The sequence below is a fragment of the Colletotrichum chrysophilum genome (genome assembly GCF_026319265.1).
Source record: "Colletotrichum chrysophilum strain AFK26 chromosome Unknown scaffold_62, whole genome shotgun sequence".
NCBI classification, from domain to species: domain Eukaryota; kingdom Fungi; phylum Ascomycota; class Sordariomycetes; order Glomerellales; family Glomerellaceae; genus Colletotrichum; species Colletotrichum chrysophilum.
The window spans coordinates 1-26,287 of NW_026517349.1; the positions used below are offsets into that span (position 1 = coordinate 1).

Consider the following 26,287-nt stretch of genomic DNA (forward strand, 5'->3'; position numbering starts at 1 on the left):
CACCAGAAAAACTTCGTGCGCAGCGCCCGCCACCACTTGCACTTGCGCGCCGTAACGTCTCTGCACTGGCTCTACCTTTAGAAAAGATATGTTCCCAGGCGGCACCACGAGGAGGTTGCAGAGTCCGAATTTCGCCGCCCGCTATGAACAAAGGAAGGGGCCGGGAATGTGTGAAAGGCGAGTCCATGATATGACAGCCGCGGTCAGTAGGTACACCGCGCCTGCCACGCCGAGAAGCAGGATCGGGAACATAATCACTCAAGAAAAACCAGCTAATGAAATGTGGGAAAGATCATGGCCCAGCCCGAAGTCTGAGGTTGGAGGGAGCGGTGAGACATTGTAAAGTTAATCGAGAGATAAGAAGTCTGAATAAGTGACAGGAAGGACTTTGATTGCTCTGGATGTCTAAAGACTGCAGACCTTGGCTTTATTCAACGCCCCAATTGGCTATAGTATCTCTTGTCATCCGGCCTTTAAGGATCAGTTTAGGCTAGATCCTATTCTCATGTCGACTGATATCGTCTGCAGGTTCGTTGTGTCCTACGCAGTGAGGGCTGAAAACTTCGCCTGCTGAAAATTTCATTCTCTTTTGGGTGGAGAGGAGCCACCACAAAACCGACTATGCCGTTCTGAACTGAAACCTACAAACGACTTGACTTGAGAAACAGGGGCGCAAATGATGATTATTTAATAAACGAACAGGTGTGATATTGTTGATTTGCCCAACAGATTGAGAGCATATTTGCGATAGCATCTTTATCGAATGTACATATAGTCTTTAGCTACAAGCACAGTCAATCCCTAGTTAATGGAGATCAAAGTGAAAATCCGAGCAAGGCCTTCGTTTTAGAGGCAGAAATGGGTCAAGAAGGTACGGAACTGTTTATTCAAGGAAGTAGGATTGGCAACGATTGAAAAGAATATGATAGTTGCTTTGGTACTATGAACGATCATCTTTTTGCTTTCAATGGAATCAGAGTGGTTCTAGCTGGGTTTTTCATTCCGGGTAAGGGACTCCTGATAAGTGACGGAATACTACTTGAAAAGGTGAAGAAGTGAAGATTTACAATTGCTAGCCTCCTGATGGGAGGCTCAGATTTGTGACCTAAAGCATAGTCGCAGTCGCCACGAAAGGCTGCCGTGCGAGGTTTCCATGACTTCCGTCTCTCTCTACAGCACGCATTAAGACTCTTTTCGTCATACAAGTGTGTGAAAAACTTGTCATCAAACCACTTCACTCACGTAGCTCCCAACCGACGGGACCTCTGACTTCCTGTTTCGTGTCCCCTCCAGCGTAAACCTAGACTCAAGCGTTTTGTCCATACTATGCTTGCGAATCACCAAGCTAGTGATGAATCCAGAAGCAGCCGTTGCCGTCATTACCCAGAACACGCCCTGGAACCCTTTCACGTAAGCGGACAAAGCTCCAAGCCGTACCGGATCCCAAGAGGCCATGCCAGCCAACTCGGTTGCAAATGCTTCGGCATTCTGAGCAATAGTCTCAGGCAGCCCGAGCTCGCGCAATCGATTGACCATGACATTCTGGAATGCAGTGCCTCCGACCGCGACGCCAACGCTCATTCCTAGCGTGCGCATAAAGGCGTACATACATGCAGCTCGACCGCAGTCTTCGATGCGGCTGATGGCCTGGGTACCGACGTTGACGCTCGTGAGTATCATGCCATTTCCGATGCCGAAAATGGCGAAGTAGATGGCCCACAATGCGGTCGTCGTATTCTCGTCCAACAAGACAAGCAAGCCGCATCCTACCGTCGCAAGAGCCCAGCCTGACCAGATCGCCCAGCGGAAGCGGCCAAGCCGTGAGGTCAGCACGGACACGACAATAGAGCCCGGAAGAAGGAGGCAGGTTACAGGAAAGAGGTTGAGACCTGACTGAGTGGGCGTAACAAAGCGGACTGAGATGAAGTAAAACGGGACGTAGTATAGCCCGCAGAAGAGGAGGAATCCTTGGCAGAAGGCTCCGAAGTAGACGGCCACCGCGGACCAGGAGTAGAAAAGAGAAGGGCGGAAGAAAGGCTCTGTTGCGCCGTATTTCTCCCAGAACAGGCAGGCGGATACTGCTACAGCGCCAACAATGATGGGAGCAATGGTAGCTGCGGAGGACCATGTGAACTGGACACCGGCCCAGGAGATGCCAATGAGAAAGCTCGTCATGCCACCAATGAAAAGGAGACCGCCTATTCCATCAACTCGGAGGAGCTTAGAGCAAAATGAAGCCTTTTCCGCGGAAAGACGGACAAATAGAGGCACCATAATGAAGCCAAGAGCGCAGAATGGCAACTGTGAGGTACCAACGATGTCAGAGAAATGACGGATCTCACATTGAGAATCAAGAATCTCACTCACATTTATGTAAAAGCACCATTTTCATGTCGCTTTCTGCACAAATAGCCCGCCGACCAGTGGTCCTAGCACACTCCCAAGAGCCCAGGCACCCAGTACAAAACTGAAGTACTTGGGTCTCAACCTCAATGGGACGATATCTGCGAAGATCATCTGGCCCATTGTTATGATGCCACCACCACCTATCCCCTGCAGGGAGCGTCCAGCCAGTAAGATAGTAAAGTCGCGTGCGAAAGGGGCACAGAGAAGGGTGCCAAGGGTAAAGAATGCGAGGGAAACAAGGAGCAGCTCTTTGCGGCCGAAGATGTCAGAGAGAGAGCCGATAAATGGCTGGAAAACGGCGCAAGGTAGTAGATAGGATGTGCCAGCCCAGAAGGCATCGGTCGCGGAGCCGTGAAGGTCGAGGGCAAGGTCCTGACGCACAGATTTGGGGTCAGTATGGTAGTTCAGAGAGAAAAGATAATCGCGGAACGAAAGGAAAGGCAGCCTCCTACAGATAGGACTGGAACTAAGATTGTAGCATCTAGAGCTACCATTAGAGAAATGACAGATATGGTGGCCATGACAGCGTATTCTGCCCGACCTGGCTTCCACTCTAGCTCTTGTTCTTGGTGTTCATTCGCGGTTAAGGTCGTTGTTGTGGACGTGTCTAGCGACGTGACGTGCTCTCTTGGTGATCCTGAGTTTTTGGAAATGATAGACAACATCATGATAATGAAGAAAGAGTAACTGGGGAATGATGTTTCTCAATGGTGCTTGAACGGAGGGGGGCAAGTTTCTGTGATGTTATAAAGATCTGGGGAACCGGATTCACGAGCCTCAAGGGGAACTGATCAAAAGATCTCAAGAATAGCCTGTAGACACATAACATTTAACTTCAACACATCTCATATGAAATTAGACATTAGAAGGAGTCTCAAGACTGGGCCTTTGTTTCGTTATTGTCTCGATATTACAGGCTGATACGGCTGTTCGCGGTATAATTTGAAGAAACCCATAGCAACCACACTGATAGCAAACAAGATGAAGATGCCGATCTTGGCACCATCTCCGTGAGCCCTGAGACATGCCCATATTACTTTCGATATGGATGTTTCCTCCCTTGAAAGTCGCACCCGAAAGCAGCCGCTCAACCATTGAAAATATGAGCTGTATCCTCCTCGTGGCGGGCGCTAAGGTAAGCCAGTCTCAGTGCTTAAAGAGATCAGGGTTAGACACATCGTGCCACGACCCAAACGAGTGGGAAATCTAGATGTCCTTCGAGAAAAGAAGATGCAGTTCTAGATTCAAGGCTTCTTCGCAATCGATCAACTGAGAGCTTACGAGTCTTCATTTTGTTCACCAATCACCAGTTCAATGCCATAATATTTTGACATTTACTTTGCCCTGTTCCATAGGTAGCCGTATCCCGGAAGCAGTGTTGTGACCCGGTAGATTGGGTCGTGCTCCACCAGATAGAGTTAACGACCGCACCCGTAAGACATTGTCCGATTTTCTTACCAGCCAGGCGGGCCTGCCCCAAGCCACGCAGCGCCTAGGCCCACTGAGCATCCTCACACTTCCAAGCGCCTGCCAAGCGCCTCTGCTGTGGCTGGCTGGCTCGTCCGGCTCGCAGACCTGGCTGACGCCTCATCCAGGACCTGGATAACAGCGCCTGCCACCATCCGTCCTTTATCTGGCTCCCATGCCAGCCGCTCATTGGTCAAGTTCCGAGAGCTGCATCTTGGATGCTCTTCTCAATGGCGATAGCTGAGCTCAGTGCCATGGCACTCTATGTGTTGAACTCGACGCGATAAGCGCGAATTGTAAGCGTTGTGCCCCAGCTTGTTCTGGAAGAGGCTGGCGCGGCACAATCTCCCAATTTCGAAGAATTTGAAGAATGTTTGCAGTGTCGGCAGTGCCACCATAAGCCTTCCGTGCTCCTTTAAGCGACTGACTGCATGTTGATATCGGCTGTTGCAGGTGAATTCAATGGCTGTACAAGCCGTGAGTAATGTTGTAAAGCTCACTACAGTCCAATTCCTTCCATTTTAACTTAAAGTGTGAAGCGACCTTCCTTCAGTCACGGATATTTCATGACGAGCGTCGGACACAAAAGTACTGCACCAAGAGTTACATAACCGAGGGTTGTTCTCTATCTGCCTTGCTTTGCTCTCATCCCTGTTTCTATTTATTCTCTCTTAAAGCAATCTTTATCCTCATGGGCAGATCTTCAACTTCCTGGGCCCTGTTAGGCTTCAAAGCCCTCGCACCATCAATATTCATCCAAGAAGCTCCTCGGTGTTCCTCGTCTGTATCCTCAACATCTTCAGACCTCAGCTCTATCTCTTTGGAAAGCACCAATGAAGAAAGTCCTACGCTTATCGTCCTCACCTCCTGGACGGGTGCAGACCCGGGAAACGTTGCCAAGTACACGAAGAGATATAACGAGATCTATCCGAAGACCACGATCATGGTCATTACGACGGTAATACATGATCTTGTATTTCGCTCAACCAAAGAGAAGGTTGCTACGCTAGAGCCGGCTGTCGAGTTCCTCCGAAGTCATGTCAGCACACAGTCTAAGCGACCTACCATGTTACTACATGCATTCTCAGAGGGAGGATCGAACAAGGCCGTCTGCCTTGCCCGAGCATACCTGGGTGCTACGGGTTGTCGATTACCCGTGGGCGCTTTCATTTTTGATAGCACACCAGGCAGGCCACGGTTCTCGTGTAATGTGGCCGCCTTCAAGAGGTCACTGCCTCGCAACAAGGTTGTCCGTGCTGTAGGCTTCCCCGCTGGCGCTGTTGTGTTGGGCATGGTGTATGGAACGTATCATGTGCTGAAGGGGCCTGAGAATAACGTGATCTCTCAGACGCGCAAGGCACTGAATGATGAGTCGCTGTGGCCTGTTACGAGCGCACCCCGGACGTATGTCTTTTCTGAGGCGGATGATCTGATTGGATGGGAAGATATCGAGGACCATGCATGGGAGAGTGCTGAGCTTCTAGGGCTGGACAGCATGCTGCTTCGATTCAGAGAGACTGGGCATTGCAATCATGCTCGAGGGAATGAGGATGAGTACTGGACTGCCGTGATGAAGACTTGGGAAGCGCGTGATTTGTAGGAACGTACTTTCATTATATACAATCTTTATTTGTACTAAGAAACATTCAACCCCTTCTCAACACTTACCGCCGGTTTTGATGCTAGGAACCGACCAGATTTACACTCCAGTGTGTCAACATGCGTCAAGTCTGGACAACCGTCCCCCTCCAACCGTCCTCCTCTGCAATCATAAGCAGACGTCTTTGGAGCGTGGACTATTCCAATGTTGGGTGCTGGACATGCAGTGAATATCTGAATCGGTTTAAAATCAAGCTTTTTTTGATGCATATACTTGCTCTAACAAGACAAATTACATCGTTGCTCTTCGCAGCTACGCTATAATGCGGATATATCTCTCACGAGAGGCTTCATCTGGAACTGTGGCACTCACGCTGCCAGATCAACGGCGGTACTGGCATTGATGTTATACTTTAATCAGTCTAGAACACGTTTTGCGATATTCATAGTAAGATAGCAGATGCATCTTCTGGAGCCGTTGCCTGCGATTTCTATGAACGCTTGACCGACGACATCGCTTTTCTCAAGGAGCATGGAGCCAACGCTTATCCATTCCACGCAGACAATAGGTCAGAGCGTGCCGTATGTCACCGTTTCATAGAAAGGTTCGTAGACTCGATCTACTATAGATGTTATCCCGCTACTATGAAGTAGCAGCTAGGCAGTCACCTTCCAACTTAGCAACCAGAAGGTATCAAACTTCACAAGGGCGGTAGGAATATTTGCACCTTTAATGACTACTCGACTCGAGTTATGAAGCACAAGGGAGTGCCACCTTCCCTGTATGACTGCATGAGAAATGTCGAAGTCTCTTGACATAACGTTAAAGGCGAGCAAGTCGATCCTGAATCTGACCTGTGTTCCACGCGTTCAAACCCGGAGTGGTTGCATTATTCGATGAACTGTATCGCCGACTGATACTGAACCAAGATCCACATTGTCTAGTATGGCCCTAGCATCAAGGGTGAGGAATGCCACGCCCATCAGCAAGGTACTTGACGATTAATTTACATGCGACTTCTATTGCGATCACATTGAAGCCGTGATCAAAGGCCATGTAGAATGCAGGATGGTTGTGATGACGTATATTGCTCGGAGGCTTTTGGATAACTTCAATTGGGCGGATGGCTGCGACACACGCATCGATGTACTTGGGTCGACTTCGGAGACAATCAGAGACGGCATTCAAAGAATATCGCTCAATTGATACGAGATTTCGTCACGGCGATCTTGGAGCAAGGTTGGTCATGGGTGACTGGATCAACACATGGGAGCGATGTCGATAATTGAAGATGAGATCATTTACCATGTTCCTGTACGTCCTGCTGCCTGCGTGGGGGTTGCAACAGGCTGTTGATCGATTGGAACATCAGGAACGTTTCTTTGCCTTAACCCGAGCGACTATCTAAGTGGTTGAATTAGTAATGGTACCCGACGTTATTGTAACATGGCAATATCAAGCATATTGCACAACCCAAATGTCAAAACCTTAATCGCCATTTTCATAACGTATTTCTGCTTCTGAATGTTGGCTCGAATACGGGTGCTGTAATACGGGTGCTGTAATACGGGTGCTGTCTTTCTCTTCTTGCAATAAAGTCTTTCTGGACGATGATTTCTATGTTCCCGACCGTCATAGCGTGTCTCTCCAAATACTAATGCCACAGATCGGAGGCTCCAGCATCCTTGACATCTCCAGTAGAGGCAATTCAAGGGCCATGTCTTTAACCTTCCAGCCAATGCGACTAGAGTTAACAAACGGGCGCCACTCGCATCCAGGATGATCAAGTAGTTGGACACCAATTTCAAGCCACCCGAACAAAATATTTACTGCTCGATCGATAATTCTCTTCCTCAGCCAGGTTATTATGGGTCTTCCGCTTGAACTCAGTCTATGTGATAATCAACAGACTATCTGCACGTCACCTCGATCAGAAAAGCAAAGTGCGAACCTTGCGCAATCATAAGAATCTGGATTAACCTTTTCCCCAATAGCTATATCAGAGACCTCAGGTCGATAGCCCCCTTCGACTTGGTCCCTATCTTTCAAACCCCACACTTTTCACTCAACCACCGCGCAAACTTCACAGAGTTCCTATCGACGAGCCTCCATTGCACATCACCAAGCCAGATACAGAATGTCATGGCAAGGCCGAAGCCGATACCCCATGATAGCCCCTGGCTGTGTCCAGCGGCGAGTAAGCTCAACTTCACACCCCAAGCCATGAAGCTGCTGCTCACAGTCCAGTGGACCAAGTACAGACCATAACTGATCTCCCCCAAGTACAAGATCCATCGGGCATTCAGGCCGCGTCGCGGAATAGACAACCCTTCGAGTGAGGCTACCAGTCCAATGGCTGATATTGTTGCGAAGAAACGTGTTGGATCGTAGCCACCAGTCGGCACCCACTTAAACCATGAGTATCCCGCAGCGGAGTAACCATCGCCTAGCATGGGCCAGCCGCCGAAGAACAGCGAAAGAAAAAAGAGCGACCAGCAGATGAAAGCAGTGGTCCAACGCGCCGGTCCCGTTAGTTCCGGAAAGTTCTGTCGCACATGGCGAAAGTCGGCAAGCAGCATTCCCGCAAGGAACAAGGTATGTTGCCAAAATCCCAGATTGAATAGAAATGCAAGTAGCGTGGTAAGCAGCGGCAGGCGTACTCGAGACGACGTCCGGGCGAAGGCCATGCAGCACAGAAACACGAGCAGAGAGCCTTGGTATTCAGCCGAAAGCGTCCACGCCTGGGGTAGTATGGTGTTGGTGGTGCTTTGCGTAACAATAATGACCATTGTGCGCCAGATGAACACCGCTTGCCCCCAAACACTGCCAGGAATTGGCGGGATGAGACCATTTCCGTTGTACAAGCCCTGAAGCTGAATCATAATAACAACCATAATTAGGACTGGGACGACAGGGAGAAAAAGTCGAATCGGTCGGCGGAATATGCTAGATGGTAGAGAGCCTATGGCTGCTTCACTCTGGCCATGATGCGATTTCTTCAGTGGCCCATACGTGAGGGCAAACCCGCTGATGACGAAAAAGACGGAGACGCTGAAATACCCACCATAGATGAGTCGGATAAATGGAAGTTGAATTGGGTGGCGATATTCTTCAGCTTCTCCCCAGCCATGATACATGAAAGAGTACTACCAAAGATCTTGTTAGTGACTGAGAGATCTTAAGATTCCAATTTGGAACTCCGAGCAACGCCCATGTGCCTCGAGTGCCACTCACATCATTGGTGTTGTGATAGATAACAACAAACAGCGCCGCTAATCCGCGAAGCCCATTGAGATATGAGGTGTCGTTAGCCGGCGGAATTACTGAGCTATCATCATCGTGGCCCAGAGCGCGTGCAACGAATGATGGGAGTACCGCCCAGAATATTTGAAGTGCGTCTTTGGGTCTCCATCCAGAGCAGTAGCGTTGCTTGTGATGCCGTTGCTTGATCTCGTTTATTGGCAAGTCGGTGGAGGAATTTGTCTCCCCATCTTCGAGCAAAATGTACGAGTCACCGGACTGGCTTGACGAGAACCATCCGCGAATGGTTTCCAGTGAAGTCTTGTACATTGTTCGGTTGGCAATCCGAGGCAAGAAAGCTGTGAATGGTTGATTGCTGCGTGATACTTCGAATCGTTGCCAGTTCTCTCTGCAGTATTTTTCTCGTCAATGGCCTGCTGTCAATTCTGTTTGTCGCAAAGGTCGCCGCTTGCCTAGGCGATGTTCTCCGATGCAGCTGCGCTGCGGTTCCAAAAAGGGCGAGGTGAATAGAGCAAGCCCATGGCTGGAAAATCGCTCGGGATCCCGCCGACCTTGCCGGTACTTATTATCCATGCATCGGTCCGAGAAGAAATCCATCGGACACTATTTCTTCCTTCCAATCGTACCAAATAATCTTGATCGCGGAGGCTAGGTCCACGCGAATGTCTCAGCCGCTTTCGTTGGTCGCCGTCGCCGAATCAGGCAACGCTGCTAAGGATGCCCACCGAAGACGGTGATAGAATACTAACATGATGTCACTAAATCTATATTCATCACTTATTTTAGATCGGAAAAGTCCGAAAACAGTAAGATCAATTCTTTGCGTACAATGCTTCTGCGTTGGGTGGTCCGGTCTAAAGCGGGGGCATTCCAGCACCGCTCATCAGCGGAAAACGGTCAGGAAACCATAAATCCTGCACCCCTAAGAACGATTTTTTGCCCGTAGCTTGCAAGTAGATAAGCTGGGGGCAGCAAATGTGATATTACTATACGATACTGTCATTTGTTTTACCCAATACGCCATTGGACTTCCCAGCCCTGCATTTCAAACCGACTTAATTGGCGTGTTGAAGTAATGCATTCGGGATGCGAGATTCCCAGACACGCGGTCAGACAAACACCCAAGGATCTGACCAAACGACTACCACCTTATCAGATCCTGGACCATGACAGGCAGCCCCGACTTCATCGAGTGATTTGCTCCAACGCCGACAAGGACAGCATTTCCGCCGTCGCGGATGTAAGCAGCGCGCTTGAACACGTCCCCCTGATTCCCGATCAGCACATCCTGCAGCAAGACAGGATCGCCTCCGCCATGGCCACCGTCACGCTTCTCAACGTCAACCACGTACGGCTCCTCGAACAGAGGATAAACAACAATCTTGGTCTGCCCTACACCTCCTTGAATGTAGTTCTTCTCCAAGTCTCCCAGACCCTTCTCCGTCACAGGCTCCCCTCCTGCTGAATAGCCACTCTCGACTACGTTAATCTCAATACGGCCTTTGCTACCGTTGAAAACGCAGCGATAACCCTCCCATGGAGCGTAGGCGTACGTGTTGTATGTCATGACCGCGCGATTCTTGTACTTGATGATCATTGAGAGATTGTCCTCAATAGTGATGCCGTCCGCAAAGCAGTTGCGGTCCCGGATGTATCCATCCTCATGTTCGGCCTCCAGGTAGAGCTTCTTCAGCTGTGCGTTTTCGTCGATGTGAATAGCGAACGGGTCATTCTTGGCTTGCTCGTTATTGAGGTACCGTTCCTCGAGGTTTGTAACCCCTCGTCGCTGAGCGTTCTCCTTGCCGTAGAAGCGCAGATCACCGAGACAGTAGACGAGTTCGGGCTCAGTATTGAGCCAAAAGTGAACCAAGTCAAAATGGTGAATGGACTTGTGCATCTGAATGCCGCCGCTGGTTTCTTTGTTGCGATGCCAACGTCGCATGAAGTCTGATCCATGGGCACAATCCAGAATCCAGTCCATGTGGACTGTAGCGATCTCTCCTATGACGCCCGACTGGATCAATTCGCGAACCTTGGTATGGTGTGGGGCGTAGCGATAGTTGAAAAGAACCCTGATCTGCTTCCCGGTCCTTTTCTCGGCATCAATCATGAGTTGGAGTTTGTCTTCGTCAATTGTCATCGGCTTTTCCGTGATTGCATCGCAGCCGAGCTCCATGGCCCTGATACAGTACACGTGATGATAAAGGTCGATAGTAGTGACAATCACCACGTCCGGCTTCTGTTCAGTAATCATCTTGTCGAAATCCTCGGCTTTATATGTAGGCAGCTTCTCACCGCCAAGCTCGATGATTCGTTCATTGGCAGCGTTGAGCCTGGTTTGGTTTGTGTCGCACAGTCCAACAAGTGTCGCAACATCGGTGAAGTCTTGAAGAATGCTCCCATAGTAGAATGCCGAACGTACTCCCATGCCCACAATGGCGTAACGCTTGACCTGTCCTGGAGCCATGACAAAGAGTGGCTTGTAGAATGATGATTGACTAATTCCGGTTCGGGGAAGCAGAATGATGTGTGTTGATGAGTTTTTGGTATCTCAGACGGAGGTCCGACACAGAAAGGCCTTTAATACCTGACGGCAAGACACCAGACGTACCTCGATCCCATGGTCATTTGATACATCACCAACACACATACCATTTTGGGGTCGGCATTTCACGTGAACCATGCAACTCGCATGTCCAGAAGCCGCCGTTTAGGCAACTGATTCAGCAACAATATTAGTGAGTTTCACAACCAACTCAATAATTTTGCAGATCTGCGGCCCTGCATTGGCATTTGGTCATCTTGAAGGTAACACAAGAGCGGAAACTTCCGGATTGGGGTCGGAACGGTATTCAGATGTGCCCAGAATGAAAATGCCATTGGATGCAGTCGCACTCGTCGGCGTAACGGCATAACGCCGAATTGCGGGGTTTCGGGCGCGGGGTGGGCGGCCGTGCATCACGTCACAAGCCTCCGGTGGTGCCGGGTGAGTTGCTTCTCTCCCCTCCAGTGGGCGGCTGTGGCTGTTTGTAAACATGCATATATCGCCTGCAATTCACCAACATGCAAATCAAAAAGTTTCAACTGTCGCCGCCCAGTCTCGAGGAGCTGGCTGAGAGGCTCCGATCTCCACTGGCGGCCAACTTTCACTTTTCGTCCGTCACAGTTGAAGCTTGCCCTGACCTTCGCCAAGCTCCATTCCACCTAGCTACGCGGGGTTTGTCTGGGGATGAAAGGGTGGCCGATATTGGCGGGCAGCCTAATCTGTTTCCTCGCCCGCGGCTCGACAGCTTTTGGGCTATGGATGAACTCGCTGCAGCAATGGATATGAACAGTGGCAGTGGCAGTGGCAGCTTGATCGGCGCTGGCGCTGGCCCGTTTCACATCATTGGTCAGAATAGCGAGCTTGCTCCCAATCTCAGCTGGGAAGATGGGTTACAGACAATCAACAACCAGACCCGAATCATCAAAATTATGAAGACCACAGGTGGCGTAGGCGTTGAGAAGAGTTCTTCATTGGACTGTGGATTGATGGCAAACCTTTTCGGCTGCTCGGGCGAACCTGGGCCTGTTCTTAGGGTTGTTGCCCGAGGACGAAAGGGTGTCGAGAAGAGCTTCACCGAATGCATTCGCAAGGCACTGTACTCTGCATATGGCGACGATCATGCCGTGAGTTTGGGGGGAGCATTCGTGGTCAAGTCTGGGAAGGCGGTTTATCACATCATGCCCGACTTCCCTCCAGAACGCGATCTTCCTTTCAAAGACCGTGGCCAAGTCGACGCGTGGCTCACTTGGCATGAATTCCAGGCTCCAATGGTGTGCTTGTCAGTTCTTCACTCTGCAGATCCCGACAAACTTGGTCTGCGGATGGAGCATACACATTGTTTCTCATCGGAAGGGAATGCTGGAGGTCACTATCACTACGAAGCGGATGATTCCGCAGAGGACGTTGAGTATGAGGGCTACTTCAACACAGCAAAAGTAATCTACAGGATAGACAATCCGGCGGCCGCTTAGTCGTTATACCTATCGCCGGTCTGGAAGCGGGCGGCGCGGTAGCTAAGGATCGGAAATATACCCCTACATTGCCATTGCAGGAGACTTTAGATGAACTGAAAATTTTAAGCTTCGCCCATCGGTTCCCGACACCCTGGTCAGAAGCTACCTACCTATCTTAACCAGCTTGTAACTGCAGGCTGGACCCGAAGTAGCTTATCAACTAGTGTAAACCACTTGACCCAAGTTGTCGAACATCGGAGCCATTGTCATATTCATTTGTGTGTTTTCTTCGACAAGTATAATGTTTCTAGGATTCGCCAGCGTGAGGGAGGATCGGAGTCAATATCATTACACACCAACGCATTGAACCCCTTAGCAAATGCGAATCGCAGCCGAGGCACTATCCAGGGTACTGGTATTCTCGCAGCAACGGACCACGCCCGACTTGAATGCAACATCGATTACAGAGTAACGCTTGTTGATTAACTCTGTCAAGGGTTGAGCCGTACTAACCGATGTCCTTGCGGCCCCCGCGCTACTCTTTGGTCACGGGATGTGGGAATGGCGCGCGGTGACGCCGTCAGAAAACATAAAGCACAGAAAGCCTTGCTGAAGGCTCGTGGCGAAGCAACTGACTCGTTACTAAGCTTCAATTAGGTCATTGACCGCTTCATTTCGCTGGGCCTCCTTTTAGGCCCACTCTCGGGTCGGAATGTGGGGGACGAGATCCCGAGTAGGAAATAGAGCCTTCGATCTCGCGCGGCACCAAGTAAAGCTTCTTCACAGTAAGCTCTTATAGGTGGAGTGATGGGTCTTCCTAGGATTCAAGTCGGAGTGTCTCTTTGAAGTGGATCGCAACTTAACGGGCATCCCACTACGCAGTGGGCTGATGGGCTCAACATAAGGGTGCTGGTCAGGCCGATCCAGGGGACGACGCGAAGAACTTATTTTCAGGAGGATAATATAAATCTCGACTGAGACCCAACTCCAAAAGCTTTTCAGTTCCACGACCTCGTGCAAAGATCGCAACTGTTGCGGCTGTTTTCTACCTGTCGTTCGTTCACTGATATTCGAAACAAGACGAGCCATGCCTTCCACTCTTTCACTGTTGGCAGCTAGCCTAGTGGCCGCAACCTCCGTTGTCTCGGCGTTCCCTTTCCACCTCAAGGAGACCGAGAACTGTTCTGAAGTCAATGGTACCTTCTCTATTGACAACTACAAACTTTACCCAGAGAATCTTGACTGGGATCCCGTTCACTGCAAGCTTTACATCAGGTACTGTGACCTAAACCACTTACACATCCCCCTGTCTAAATGTTTCGTGCTCATACTCACATTACTCACTACAGTGCCAACTTCAACTCCACTGTCCTCGTCTACGATCCTTACGCAACAACATACGACATTCTCACATTTGATGGAATTACCGGTGTTGACCCGTATCATGTCTCCGGCATTGACTACGACGCGACCACTGAGTCAATTCTGATCTCCGCCAACAGCGGCAACCCGTTTGTAACCTCCGGAAAAAACATGACTGGAGCCAATAAGGTTATTCGCTGGGATACCAACACAAACTCGGCCGCCTACACAGCCGACCTGGCTGATTTTACCGCTAAGTTGGCCATCAGCAACATGACTGGCGGCGGATACCAGGACTTTGCTGAGGACAAGGAAGGCAACACGTACGTTCCTGTCGTCTTCCATGTCCCTGCTATTGCCAAAATCACCAAGTCGGGAGAGGTGTCATCTTGGTACATTGGTGAAGCAAGTACTTCAAGCAAGTACATCTATCTCGGCATCGTCTTCCACGAGAGCACCAATAAGCTACTCATCACGGCGCCTTACCTTGGTACTTTTGTCTCCTTCGACGTTTCCTCGCCCTCTCCCACCCCTACGAACATTACCATGAATTGGCCGGCAGATGGGTCGTACACCGCTAGTGACCTAGAGTGCGATGGTCTTCTCAACCCGGCACGGTACAACCGCAACGTTCTGCTCTGCTCTGAGAACGGGCTGCAGGCCATCACGCTCTGGGCTTCGAAGGACGGTTTCGCTACTGTTGATTATATCGGTCAGGTTGCGGATAACTTTACCACCGATATCGCAACGTGGGCGTCGCCAACTGCTACGGTGCAAATTGGTAACAGCATCTACATTTCGCATGAGTACTTCCATGATCTCAACGAGTTTGATGTCGCCGGCAATCGGTCTACCTTCCCCTTCGTGGATGCTACAGCAGATTTTGACAAGCTCGTTCTTGCGGCCGGGTACACCATCTCCGACGCTTGACAGCTTCAATGGGTGAAATAGACTAAAGGGTGCGGGAATGAGTTATATAGATATTTGAGCAATCAAGAAAAAGCACTGTTTCATATTGATGTTGTACCTTTGTCGTCTAGTCTGTGATCAAAAGAGATTTCTGGGATTAATATTTACGAACAACACTCATAGTATGATCCGTTCTTCGCCGTCTTCGGCCTTATTACTGTTTGCCGACTCGGCCGATCACCCCGCATTTTCCCCGTGCGGGGTCGCAGTGGTGGTGTTGTGGCATTGTGGGGCACTGTTGATCCAGCGGAAGGTTTCCTGTTCCGGGGCGCGTTCGACGAAGAAACTCTCCCTGGTCAAACCTGAGCGGACTATTATCGTTTGTTCCAAATTAGGGGTATTCCCGACAAACTCGCATCGTTATTGATCACACTCCACAAGCCAAAGGAGTCTCTACAGCTGCCCAACTCCTCACAGTGCCGTCCGCAGGGGTGAAGCCTCGGCTACCAGACGGCGGAAAGAAACGGCGGGACGTTAGCCTCATGGAGATTGTGTGGCAAGCATCAAACGGCACTGCTAGGAAGCGCACTTCTCAAGATGAGTGATGTTTACATACCGCCAGGCATCTTCTGGTTAGCTAACATACGTTCCGCTCTCACCGTGTCAAACATGTCGCACTCGGAAAAAAAGGTGCTACCACACCGAGACACTGCGTGACATAGATTCAAAGGTCCCACCTACTTCTTCGCAGGACGACGTTCTGGCTTCCTCCTCCACCACACGCGAATCAAGCTCGAGTCCGAGCAAAGTCAGCCCATACAATCCCGAGTCTGTTCTGGAAGACTTGTCCGAGAATCCAAAGTCGACCTCATCTCCCCAGCAATTCTACGCGTGCCTCAGACACCCGCAATCCGGCCAAGAAACTGCCTCATATGTCGAAACAGACCCCGAAACAGCAGAGAGGACGAGACGACAAATCTTTTGGTACCGCAGGCAAAGACGTAAGGCATCTCCGCCCAAACTGTCCGAGCACCACCGCCGGTATTTGGAGGACATCGGTGCCCTCCTCGTACTACCAAAATCAACGACGGAAGCCTTGCTACCAATCTACACTACGGTCTTAAATGACCTGATTCCCATACTTGATGGTAACCGTGTGCTTCGAAATCACAGCAACGGACAAGCTTCAAACTACTTGATTAGAGGAATCTGTCTCGTCGCATGCAAGAGTAAACAAGCCGCTCCCTTTTTGCAATTAGTGGAGGATGGCGAGGTCTTGAACCCTTTGGAATTCGCTTCCAAGTTGCTTACGGGTCTGGACGCTGCTATGAAGGCAAATCTTGAGCCGGACCGTATCACGAAGATCCAAATTCTGGCTTTGATGCACTTGCACAATGATGGATTAGGTGGTGTAGACCGGTCGTCAAGCTATTTATCGCAAGCTATCTGCGAGGCATGGTCCATATCACTCCATCTCAAGGTTCCGGGAAGCCCAGATCGTAAACAGGGCGACTTCCTCTGGTGGGCACTCCGAAACTTTGACCGACTAAATAAGCCAATCATGGGGGCAGCGCCTTTCATGATCGATGATACCGACATCGCGCTTGACCGTATCCCCTTAACGGAGGGAGATTATAGATCACAACTGATGTCAGTCTCACTCACACTTGGGGATCTTATGATCGCCGCTACACGGGTCTACAAAGCGAGCTCTAAGGCCACTGTTGATGACTGTGGCGAATTTCCGTCATTCATACAACTTACATCAAGCACGTCTTTCGACAGCTTCCACCGGTCACATGCATGTGAGTAAGCAATCTTCGCCGATTTGGGCTTTTTCTGATGTAGCAGCCTATCTCGAGATCTGGTACCACGTTGCTGCTATGCTGTCTTGTCGATACAGTGGCCCAGGCAGTCTCCAATACAACCGCCGTCTTGCATCGGCTGGAGGGGTACTTGAAATCATATCAAAAGAAGGCTCTGATCGACTCCCGCCATTGCCTCTGGTGCCATATGCTGTGTCGATGGCTACAACAGTCATTTACCGTGCGTTGCGAGATGGCCAGCGAGATCCCGAGACTGCCTGTGAGGACCTAAGTCTTTGCTGCAAGGCACTGGATGTCCTATCGGAAAGATGGACTACGGTCAAAGGTGTCGCAAGACTGGCCAAGCGCTTATTGAGATTCATCCAGAGAAGTCTTCGTGAAGAGCAGCCCCAATGTACATGTCTAGGCCCTGCGGTCCCTGACAGAGGTACATTGGCAGTTGCTTCAAGAAATGGTCTGTCCAACTCAGCGCCTGACGGTGGGAATGCACCTAGCAGTGCCAGAAGTCAGCTGAACGCTGCACCTGACTCGTTACATAGGAATCAATCCATCGACAAAGACCTGGGTGGCATATCCGAAGCGCAGCTGCAGACGTCAACTGGCGACCTTTGGGACCAGGGCGATGTCTCATATCTTCAATTGGACCGGGCGTTTTATGACATGTTCGATGATGGAATGCCTGATATCTTTCGGGATCCTGCGACTTGGGACTTTATGCATGTACCTGAGGGGTACTATGATCATTCACCAATGGAGTGATAAGAGTTTGAGACACAATGAGAATGAATTGTAGTCGTGGCACCTGCAACATTAAAAGTTAAGGCGAATGATCATGTACTCAAAAGACGTGTCTTGCAGTCCTTGCAAGGAAGTTATCAATGCGCTATGATATGCCATATGATTTCGATAGCCCCCATGTTCCCAAAAAGGCCTCTGGGCCTGCGCTATTATCCACTGCAAATATCCAATCAAGATCGATACCTAGTTCGGCTCCCATGGCGTCCGCATTTGCTTGAGCCTGGGGTGAGTGATGCTGCTGCCGTTTGCTCGGTTGGGTGGTTGATGCCGGGGAGTAATCACGAGGTGAAGAATTAGACACTGAGTCTTTTCTTAGTCTCTTTCTTGGAGTCGAAGATGTTGCTGAAGACTGCCGACGCAACCGATTCGACCTGGCTCGAATTTCCCATTGCCTTTGTAGCATTATGAGGAAGTCATGAGCTCTTTTGGCGTTTTCCCAAGAAGATGAGAACTCATCCAAGGCTCTGAAGCATGCACTCAGCTGTACTCCCAGGTCGTCACATCCCGGCCTTTGGATGTGAGATACAGTCGCGAATATCAACAGCAGTGCAGCCGAGCAGGTGATCGTTACTCCCTGTATGTTCATACGCTTCAGAGTATATCTCTCTTCGTACAACTGAAGGATCTTGGCAATTGCCACAGCAGAGTCGACGCATGCTTTGCGGGCGTGAATGTGACCCGGACCTTGAGGTGGTTGGGGCTGGATGTAATGCTTTGACATCCAAGGTCGGTGAGCATGTATTATTGCTTGATGATAATGCATGCTATACTATATCAGCATACAATCCGCGATTGACTGAATAAGCTTTCTACTTGTTGAAACCTACTGCAATAATAATACGTGAGGCAAGTACGGCGTTTTCGTATCTTTCTCGTCGGTTTGGACCTGAAGTACTGAAGGCAAACAGTCTTTCCACTCCTTGAGTTCTTTCACTGTCTTCTGGTTCATCTCCTGCAGCACGGTTGGTGGAATTCTTTGGCTTCCATATCTGCAGCAAATTAGGTCAACAATTAGGGTTCATGAAAGCGACCAATACTCACAAAGCATGGCCGAGAGGCGCCATGATGTCGCAAAGAAGTGCCCTCTGGCTGCAAAGCAGTTCAGCATGGTCTGGCTGGGTTATTCCGCAGGAATCAGGGGAGACATAGGCAGACCAATGCCCTGATATGCTACCGTCTATGCCAGGCTTTGCGACAGTTACGTCTTCCATGTTAATTCGGAAGGGGCGGCCAAGGTGCAATCCCCAAAGGCTGTCAATTGATGAGCTCGACATTTGCCTTGGTGGACGAGGAACATGCTTACTGATCAACGGTGTATGCCCCCCAAAATACAGTTTTGCGCAGGTCTGCTTCCTCTTGACTGATTGAGCCCGTTCTAACATAGGGCGTCATGTCAACATGCAGTGCCAGATCAAACGCAAGCCTCATGGCCATCCCTATCCATATCATTAGCTCAGAATCTCGCGACTTTTTGCAGGTACATGGAAATACCGCTGTAGAGCCATCCGCGAGCATCCCGCTTGCACCCAATGTCATGGCCACTTAGAATGACCATGGCCTGAACTGTAGCAACAGAAGGGCAGTCAAGCTCAATATCTAATAGTGCTTTGGCTCTATCAGCGAAGAAGTCCGCTAAAGACTTCGGAAATGTAACGAATGTTGGGTGGTGACGCGATTCAAACGCAGCCCCCAAGGCGCATCTAGGACACACATCAGTATCAGTGCCGACTCTGAAATCTCGGTTGAAGAACAAACTCACATGGAGTTACGCAGAGCTTCTGAATAATATGGGTTATCAAGCATGTGATCACACCACTGCACCTTGGCCTTTTGGTACATTTCCCGCTGCACGACGTGTGAGGCAGGATCTTGCCATGTGAAATAAAGGTTCACCAAGTGATCCTCAATGTCGTTCGGTACGTCCTTTCCTATTTCCAGACGATCCAGATATTCCTGGCCATCATTTCTCACTGTTCGGTGCACCGTCATGTTGTCAGGGGCAGGCATCTGTACCAAATTGAAATTTGATGTAGGGCCATAGTACCGTATTTGACCGTCCGATCCGATCTGCAGAGACCCAACACGCTCCGACAAGCGATCTACGAGCTCCTCTGTGCTTTCAGCGTCGCTATCGTCGCCACTAATTATTGTTGGAAATGAGATTGAGGGTCCGAGGGTACGTTCGGGTTTGTCTGGGACGGCATGGACGTCATTTGGTACAGAGAGTCCTTCAACGGTCATATTTGTTGTTGCTCTGGTATGCACAATGTCAACGAGATCATCTGAGCTGTGCCAATCCCAATCAAGCTCAAGGCTGTCAGTCTGTTCATTCGATACGATCTTTCGGCCCTCCCGCCATTCCAGTGGCAAATTTGAGATCAGGCTCTCAACCTGCGGAGTGTCAAATGTTGTAACGTTTTCGTTGACGGTCGTCGTTGGAATACAAAGCCGATCTGTGTCGTTAAGTCGAGCTACCGGACTGGAAGCACAATCTGGACCGACGCTTGTTGAGTTTGCCTTATCTGGCTCTGTACTCATACTCCCACTGTTCTCTCCTCGTGGATAAGCGTGTATCAGGCCAACGTTTTTCAATACTCTCAGCAGTACGGTCTCGTCATCCTCTTGCATGGGCGGTGGCAGCAGGTCGCTTTTCTCGATGAAGTGAGTTAGTTGGTCAACTCTGGCGCAGAGTAGTTCGATCGCTACTCGGAGAGATAATCTATTGATGTTCATTCGGGTCAGAAGTGGTACTTGTCTGCATGCATGATTGACCTACTTCCGTTTATCCTCATTTGCCTGGAACTGGCAATTCTTGCCTTTACGCTTGCAGTTTGAACAGCATGGGGTCTGACCATCACACTAAGATTCGTCAATTGATTTTTTTCTGCTTGGGTGTAGCACTCCAATGGGCAAAGGTCTTCAGGAATTGGAACTGACTGTCGCTTCTGGCGCGTACCTTTACTTTACTTTCGCGGCACGGCACACACGCTGTCGTGACATGCTTCCTCTTGTTTGTCGACTGCGTTGCTGAGGCCATATTGGTGCGGTAATCGTCTCAACCTCCCGCCAGCATTCATCTGATGAATTGCTTCAATCTCGGTGCAGAATGTCAGGTATGGAAGAGTAGGAGTCGAGAGGCTCAGCGTTGTGTTTCCCCGCGCTTGACATGGATGCAGTGTTCGGAATTCAACCCCCGTTGACCCACAAACTAGGGGGCACCCGGGTACCCCACACTTGTCTCCAACCTCCCCGCACTCCGAGCTGGGGCACATGGAGAAGAAGTTGGGGATAACCGTGAGCTTTTTCTTCTGCTGGTTCTCTCCTCCTGAGTTGCTCATCGGTGGTCAAAGGACCTATCCTCTGTGCGCATCAAATCTGAGTTGCCAGTCCTCTATATCTGTTCTTCACAAAGTCGCCCCATACGAAAGAATCGCTTCCTATTTTCATTGCATGCAGCAATTCTGAACTCTGGGTCCCATCAGATACTTGATCACTAGAGCTGCGTCCTACATAAAGGTTAATCAGGAGCAGTCACAGGCAGATCTGTGCGGTAGGGGGCATTTGATGGTAATCTCAGTATTGAATAGGTAACTCGAGCTCTTCCTATTCAGTGTCGATTGTTTACTTTGAGTAGCCATTCGTTCATAGTGCCGTCGCATCTTGATTTCCAATCGTAATGCTCTTGATGTTTTGATACTCTTCCAGTCCGTACAGACTACCTTCGCGACCGTATCCACTCTCCTTGACGCCTCCAAATGGAGCCTCGGGGGCACTAATCTTGCCAGTGTTCACACCCACCATGCCTACCTGCAGTTTCTGGGCCACGCGCATTGCTCTGCTGATATCTCGCGAGAAGAAATAGCCAGCAAGACCGAATTCTGTGTCGTTCGCCAGACGCAACACATCTTCCTCCGTTTCGAACTCAAAAACGGGGGCAAGTGGGCCAAATGTCTCGTCCTTGCTCACGATCATGTCTTGGGTGACTCCCGAGAGTACTGTGGGCTGAAAGAAGAAGCCTGGAGACTGGAAAGGCTGTCCTCCTACTTCGACTTTGGCTCCTTTGGAGGTTGCATCATGGATGTGCTCTCTAACCTTCTCAATGGCAGCTTTGTTGACCAACGGACCCTGTGTGGTCAAGGGATCCAGTCCTTGACCGACTTGCAAATCAGAGACCTTTTTCACCAGCTTTGAAGTGAAATCCTTTGCTACCCTCTTCTGGACGTAAAGTCGGTTCGCACTGAAATGATATGGGTCAGAACCAATTTCAATCGAAGCAGCGCATCTGAGGAAGACCCAGAAAAAGACGGCCCACTAACCACACACAGGTCTGTCCGGAGCAGCGAAATTTGCAGAACATTGCGCCTTCCACTGCCAGGTCCAGATCGGCATCATCAAAGACGATGTATGGAGCGTTTCCACCAAGCTCAAGGCTGACCTTCTTGAGGGTCCCGGATGCCAGTTTCGCCAGCATTTTGCCAACGCCGGTTGACCCTGTGAAACTGATCTTTCGAACCAAGGAGTTCGTAGCAAGCTCTGTCGCTGCTTGACGGTTCTTGGTAGGGCAGACCTGGATCAAATTCGAAGGGATACCAGCCTCTACTGCTAATTTTGTCAAGGCTAGACATGTGTACGGCGTTTCGCTCGGGGGTTTAATGACAACAGAGCAGCCGGCGGCAAGAGCTGGTCCCACCTTTCGGGTGATCATCGCAGCTGGGAAATTCCATGGGGTAATAATCCCGCAAACACCTACCGGCTCCCGGATCGTAAGCAGTGTGGTATGAGGCGTAGATGAGGGAATCGTCACGCCATATGCCCTTGTCGCTTCTTCGGCAAACCACGAAATGAAATTCGCTGCATATACGACTTCTCCCTTGGCTTCACCAATCGTTTTTCCGTTTTCGAGACTGAGAATTGTCGCCACTGCAACGTCCATCAGCGTTCGGTACTGAGTGGGATGGCAATTGTGCCGATGCCGATATGCTTACGATCATCTTGATTGGCAAGAATGAGATCATACCATCTTCGCAAGAGCGCTCCTCTCGAAGTACCAGTCGTCCCTTCGAAGAAATTTGCTTGCGCTTGATGGGCACTTTCAATGGCGTTCCGAAAGTCCTCCACATCACAGTCGGATACCTGCCCAAGCTTCGTGCCCGACGCCGGCTCTTGACTTAGGTCAGCTCCAAGTCCTGAAGGCCTTCGCAGAGCACATACCGAAGACGTCGAATTTCTTAGTTTTCGAAACCCACTTCCCGCCAATGAATGCATCTGAGATGAAGAGTTCATTGTTGTTGAGCTGAATGTCGAAACGCGGTTTAGTCGACATCCTTCTGTTTTCCGACCTGGCACGTTCACATACCTTTGCTAAAGCATCGCGGTGGTAAGTAGCATTGGTGTCTTGACTGTTGGCGGTAGAATGCATGTTGACGCTTGTAAGATTGACCGGAGTATAGAGACAAGGATAATAGAACGAGTGAAGACGTCGATAATTAGCAATTCAAATACGCTCATTATCAATATCAAGTTGCACAAGCGACTGTTTATCAACTTATGGATCTTATCACTGTGCCGAGCGGGATTGATACTTTTGGCACTATTCCTACGCATTGGTAAAATTGAGCAGCATTCTGCTGGTGGTATGCAATTCCGTCAACACGTCATTTTCTGGATACGGAATTGTTGATGCCCCCTTTCCCCCCGCGATCTCTCATATCGCCAAGACAAGGTTGTTCCTTTGATTTGCGGCCGGGAAAGAAACCCGACCCCGCATTCGTGCACACAGTGATTCAACACGACAGCCCTTCGGAGCATAATTCCGATCACAGCCAAATTTCCAGAGTATCACCCAACACACATGCGGCTATTCCTGAATCAGTCGCTACTACTTTAGCCCTCGACCAAAAATAGAACGCACAACCACACACTAATTTGGCAACCACAAAACAAAAGACGAGGTTCCGCGCGTTCTTATTAAAAGCATCGTTCTTCTGTCCAGCCAACCAACATCTTTTAGTGACATGGTTTGTTTCGGGGCTGATAGTCAGGCATAGGGACGGAGAACATCACGCGATGTCAGTAGAAATTTGGCGTAATTATCTCGTGGTAAAAGACATTCTTCAACAATGTTTAAAATCTATTGATCTAATTCTGCGTCTGCACCGCCTTCTTTAGACCTCCACCCTTCTTAGTTCGTCGATCACTGTGCAAACTTCGAAACAGTCGAGATTCCTGCACGCAGGGCTGTCTCCAAGTATCCCATAATGGCAACACCTTCGACCAGCCCACGGTAGCGGCTAACGGCTGCCGCGAGGCTCACTAGAGCAAAGGCTGTCGAAATGGGTGACATTGTGCTCAGCCAGCGACGGATTGTAAGTAAAGGCCAAATGGCACTTCCTCCACTCATGTTGAATGCAGACCAGTCGGGGAAGTAAGTCTTGAACCAGAATGACCTTGCCAATCCAGGCCATGACGCCGCGTTCCTTCCATAGTCTCCAATGTACCAGTTGGAGCAATCTCCAGAAAAGACTGTATCACGCAGAGATTTGTGAATTGCATTCGTTTCTCTGTCCTCTGCGGATTGCTTGACCTCAATGACAGCAGCCTTGTGATCAATGAGGGGTGTGAATAGGGACTTGATCGCGTAGTCAACCTGGGTCTCGCAAGCGAACAGGGCTGAATTATTCGCAGGGAAGGTGTTGGGGCCAAACAGAATGGCGAGATTGGGAAAGTTGTGCACATGTGTCCCAAGATAGGCCTGGGCTCCGCGGCACTGTTTCCATTGGTCGTGTAAGGAGATGCCAGTCGAGCCGACAATGTGCATCGGCGTCAAGAATTGGGAAACCTGGAATCCTGTTGCCAACACAATGATATCGAAGTCATCTTCGATTCCAGAAGAGCTGATAATTCCGGTCTCGGTGATATCTTTGATTCCCTCGGGAAGAAGCTCGACGTTGGAGAGATTGAGACTTTCAAGGTAGCCGGGGTCGAAAATGCGACGCTTGCAACCGAGGGGAAAGTTGGGAATAATGTGATCCCAGTATTTCTTTGGCGCAACGGACTTGATGTACTTCTTTGATTCTGCCTCGGCCTCCGCGCGAGCCTTCAGTCCCTTGGGAGTTGGGAAATATGTCGTTGTCTCCTCGTCGGCATCGAGAAAGATCTGTAACCGCAACCATCGCATCCACAAAGGCACCCACCGAAACATGAACCTTTCTGTCTCCGAGTATTGCTTGTTCGGGCGGGCATGAAACCATTGTCCACTTCTGGCGTACTGCTTGACGAGAGCTGCGTGTTTTGCTACGGCCGGCACCACTTGCGCAGCACTGCAGCCATTGCCGATAACCGCGATCCTTTTGTCCTTGTAATCGACGCCATGATCCCATCGCGCTGTGTGAAACATATGCCCCTTGAACTTTTCCATCCCAGAGAATTTGACATCTCGGGGAAAGGAGATTGCGCCCACAGCAGAAACCAGGACCGAGGCATACCGAGAATACTTAATGCCCGTCTGGAGATCCTTTAGATTGACCTCCCACTTCGAGATATCGGTGTGCCATCTTGCTCCCATACACTCAACTGAGGTGTGAATGTGCTTGTGAAGATCAAACTTCGAACAGGTATCTTCCATATCTGCGTAGCATTAGTCAGGGAATATTTAGCGATCGGTCGAAGGAGTCTCACATTGAAGAATTTCGGGTTGCTCGCAAAGCTCCTTCGACCAGTTCGGATTCATATTGAAGCTGAAGGAGTAAAGATGTGACTTCAAGTCACAGCCGCTGTACACATCTGTTAGAGTATTCTTCTTTGGAAACATCTAGTCCGCCAACGCTTACCATCCTGGATACGTGTTCGTTCTCCAAGTTCCACCGACACCATCAAGCTTTTCGTAAATCGTGAAGTCGTCAAAATGCAACTCATGCTTTAACCTATACGCCATGGCAATGCCGGCAGGGCCAGCACCAATGATGATGGCATTGAGCTCCTTCGCGTATTGTGACATTCTGGTTTCGGGCCTGGGCGGATGGGCGAACAGATTGTAGCTATTGTGTCGAATGAACGATTGCAGTGACTGCGCGAAAACAAGACGCAGTCAGGTTTCGTAGAACACGGGCGGTTCGTCAAAGGGTAGGCTTCTCTTGCTTCTTTTAGGAATATCGCTTACCATACGGACATGGGCCCGGTGCCAGAGCCTGCGAAATTGGCTGCCGAATCATTGCGTCGCCGCCTCGGGAATCAAATTTCGAAGTTGTGCTGATGGCGGCGTCTATCGTGATCAGAATTCCACCAAAATCTTCGATCCTGGCCAGAAGGGGTATTACAGGCATTACTTTCGATTTCCGTCACATGCCTACAGGTTCTGATGGTTCGGAATTCTCGTTCCGACAGCGGTGCCTCCATGAAATCCGACCGACAGTGTCTGGACAAGCCCCACAACGTACGCAATCCTAGCCCCGAGACTCACGTCACTCGCATAGTGGATCTTGGATAAGTTGATCTTATTGAGCCGCAAGAAAACGTAGCCCAGCGAATCACCTCCCGCTACTTCTGGACCCCACGTCTGATGCATCTTTTGGCACACTCCTCGTCAAATCGTAGTTTGCACGATGATCTTTGGCTTTGGTTACATCTTCAATGAACAATCTAGAACGATGAGATTGTCTTA

At 49.9% G+C, this 26,287-nt stretch overlaps 5 protein-coding genes across 5 annotated transcripts; 1 reads left to right on the forward strand and 4 right to left on the reverse strand.

Annotated features, from left to right (window-relative positions):
- Positions 1-1,224: 1,224 nt before the first annotated feature.
- Positions 1,225-2,274, reverse strand: COL26b_007557 (uncharacterized protein; the record flags this gene model as incomplete). Its single annotated transcript, XM_053180343.1, has 1 exon — positions 1,225-2,274. One exon carries the CDS (start codon positions 2,272-2,274, stop codon positions 1,225-1,227), a length of 1,050 nt encoding a protein of 349 aa, XP_053035639.1.
- A 7,601-nt stretch (positions 2,275-9,875) lies between these two features.
- On the reverse strand, positions 9,876-11,201 carry COL26b_007558 (uncharacterized protein; the record flags this gene model as incomplete). The annotated part of the gene is made up of 1 exon (XM_053180344.1): positions 9,876-11,201. The coding sequence occupies one exon, from the start codon at positions 11,199-11,201 to the stop codon at positions 9,876-9,878; it is 1,326 nt and encodes a 441-aa protein (XP_053035640.1).
- A 2,619-nt stretch (positions 11,202-13,820) lies between these two features.
- On the forward strand, positions 13,821-15,025 carry COL26b_007559 (uncharacterized protein; the record flags this gene model as incomplete). The annotated part of the gene is made up of 2 exons (XM_053180345.1): positions 13,821-14,008; positions 14,083-15,025. The coding sequence occupies 2 exons, from the start codon at positions 13,821-13,823 to the stop codon at positions 15,023-15,025; spliced, it is 1,131 nt and encodes a 376-aa protein (XP_053035641.1).
- A 6,245-nt stretch (positions 15,026-21,270) lies between these two features.
- COL26b_007560 (uncharacterized protein) lies at positions 21,271-22,099 on the reverse strand (the record flags this gene model as incomplete). The annotated part of the gene is made up of 2 exons (XM_053180346.1): positions 21,271-21,865; positions 21,945-22,099. 2 exons carry the CDS (start codon positions 22,097-22,099, stop codon positions 21,271-21,273), a joined length of 750 nt encoding a protein of 249 aa, XP_053035642.1.
- Positions 22,100-23,821: 1,722 nt separating this feature from the next.
- On the reverse strand, positions 23,822-25,624 carry COL26b_007561 (uncharacterized protein; the record flags this gene model as incomplete). The annotated part of the gene is made up of 3 exons (XM_053180347.1): positions 23,822-25,254; positions 25,306-25,400; positions 25,458-25,624. 3 exons carry the CDS (start codon positions 25,622-25,624, stop codon positions 23,822-23,824), a joined length of 1,695 nt encoding a protein of 564 aa, XP_053035643.1.
- Between the last annotated feature and the right edge of the window lie 663 nt (positions 25,625-26,287).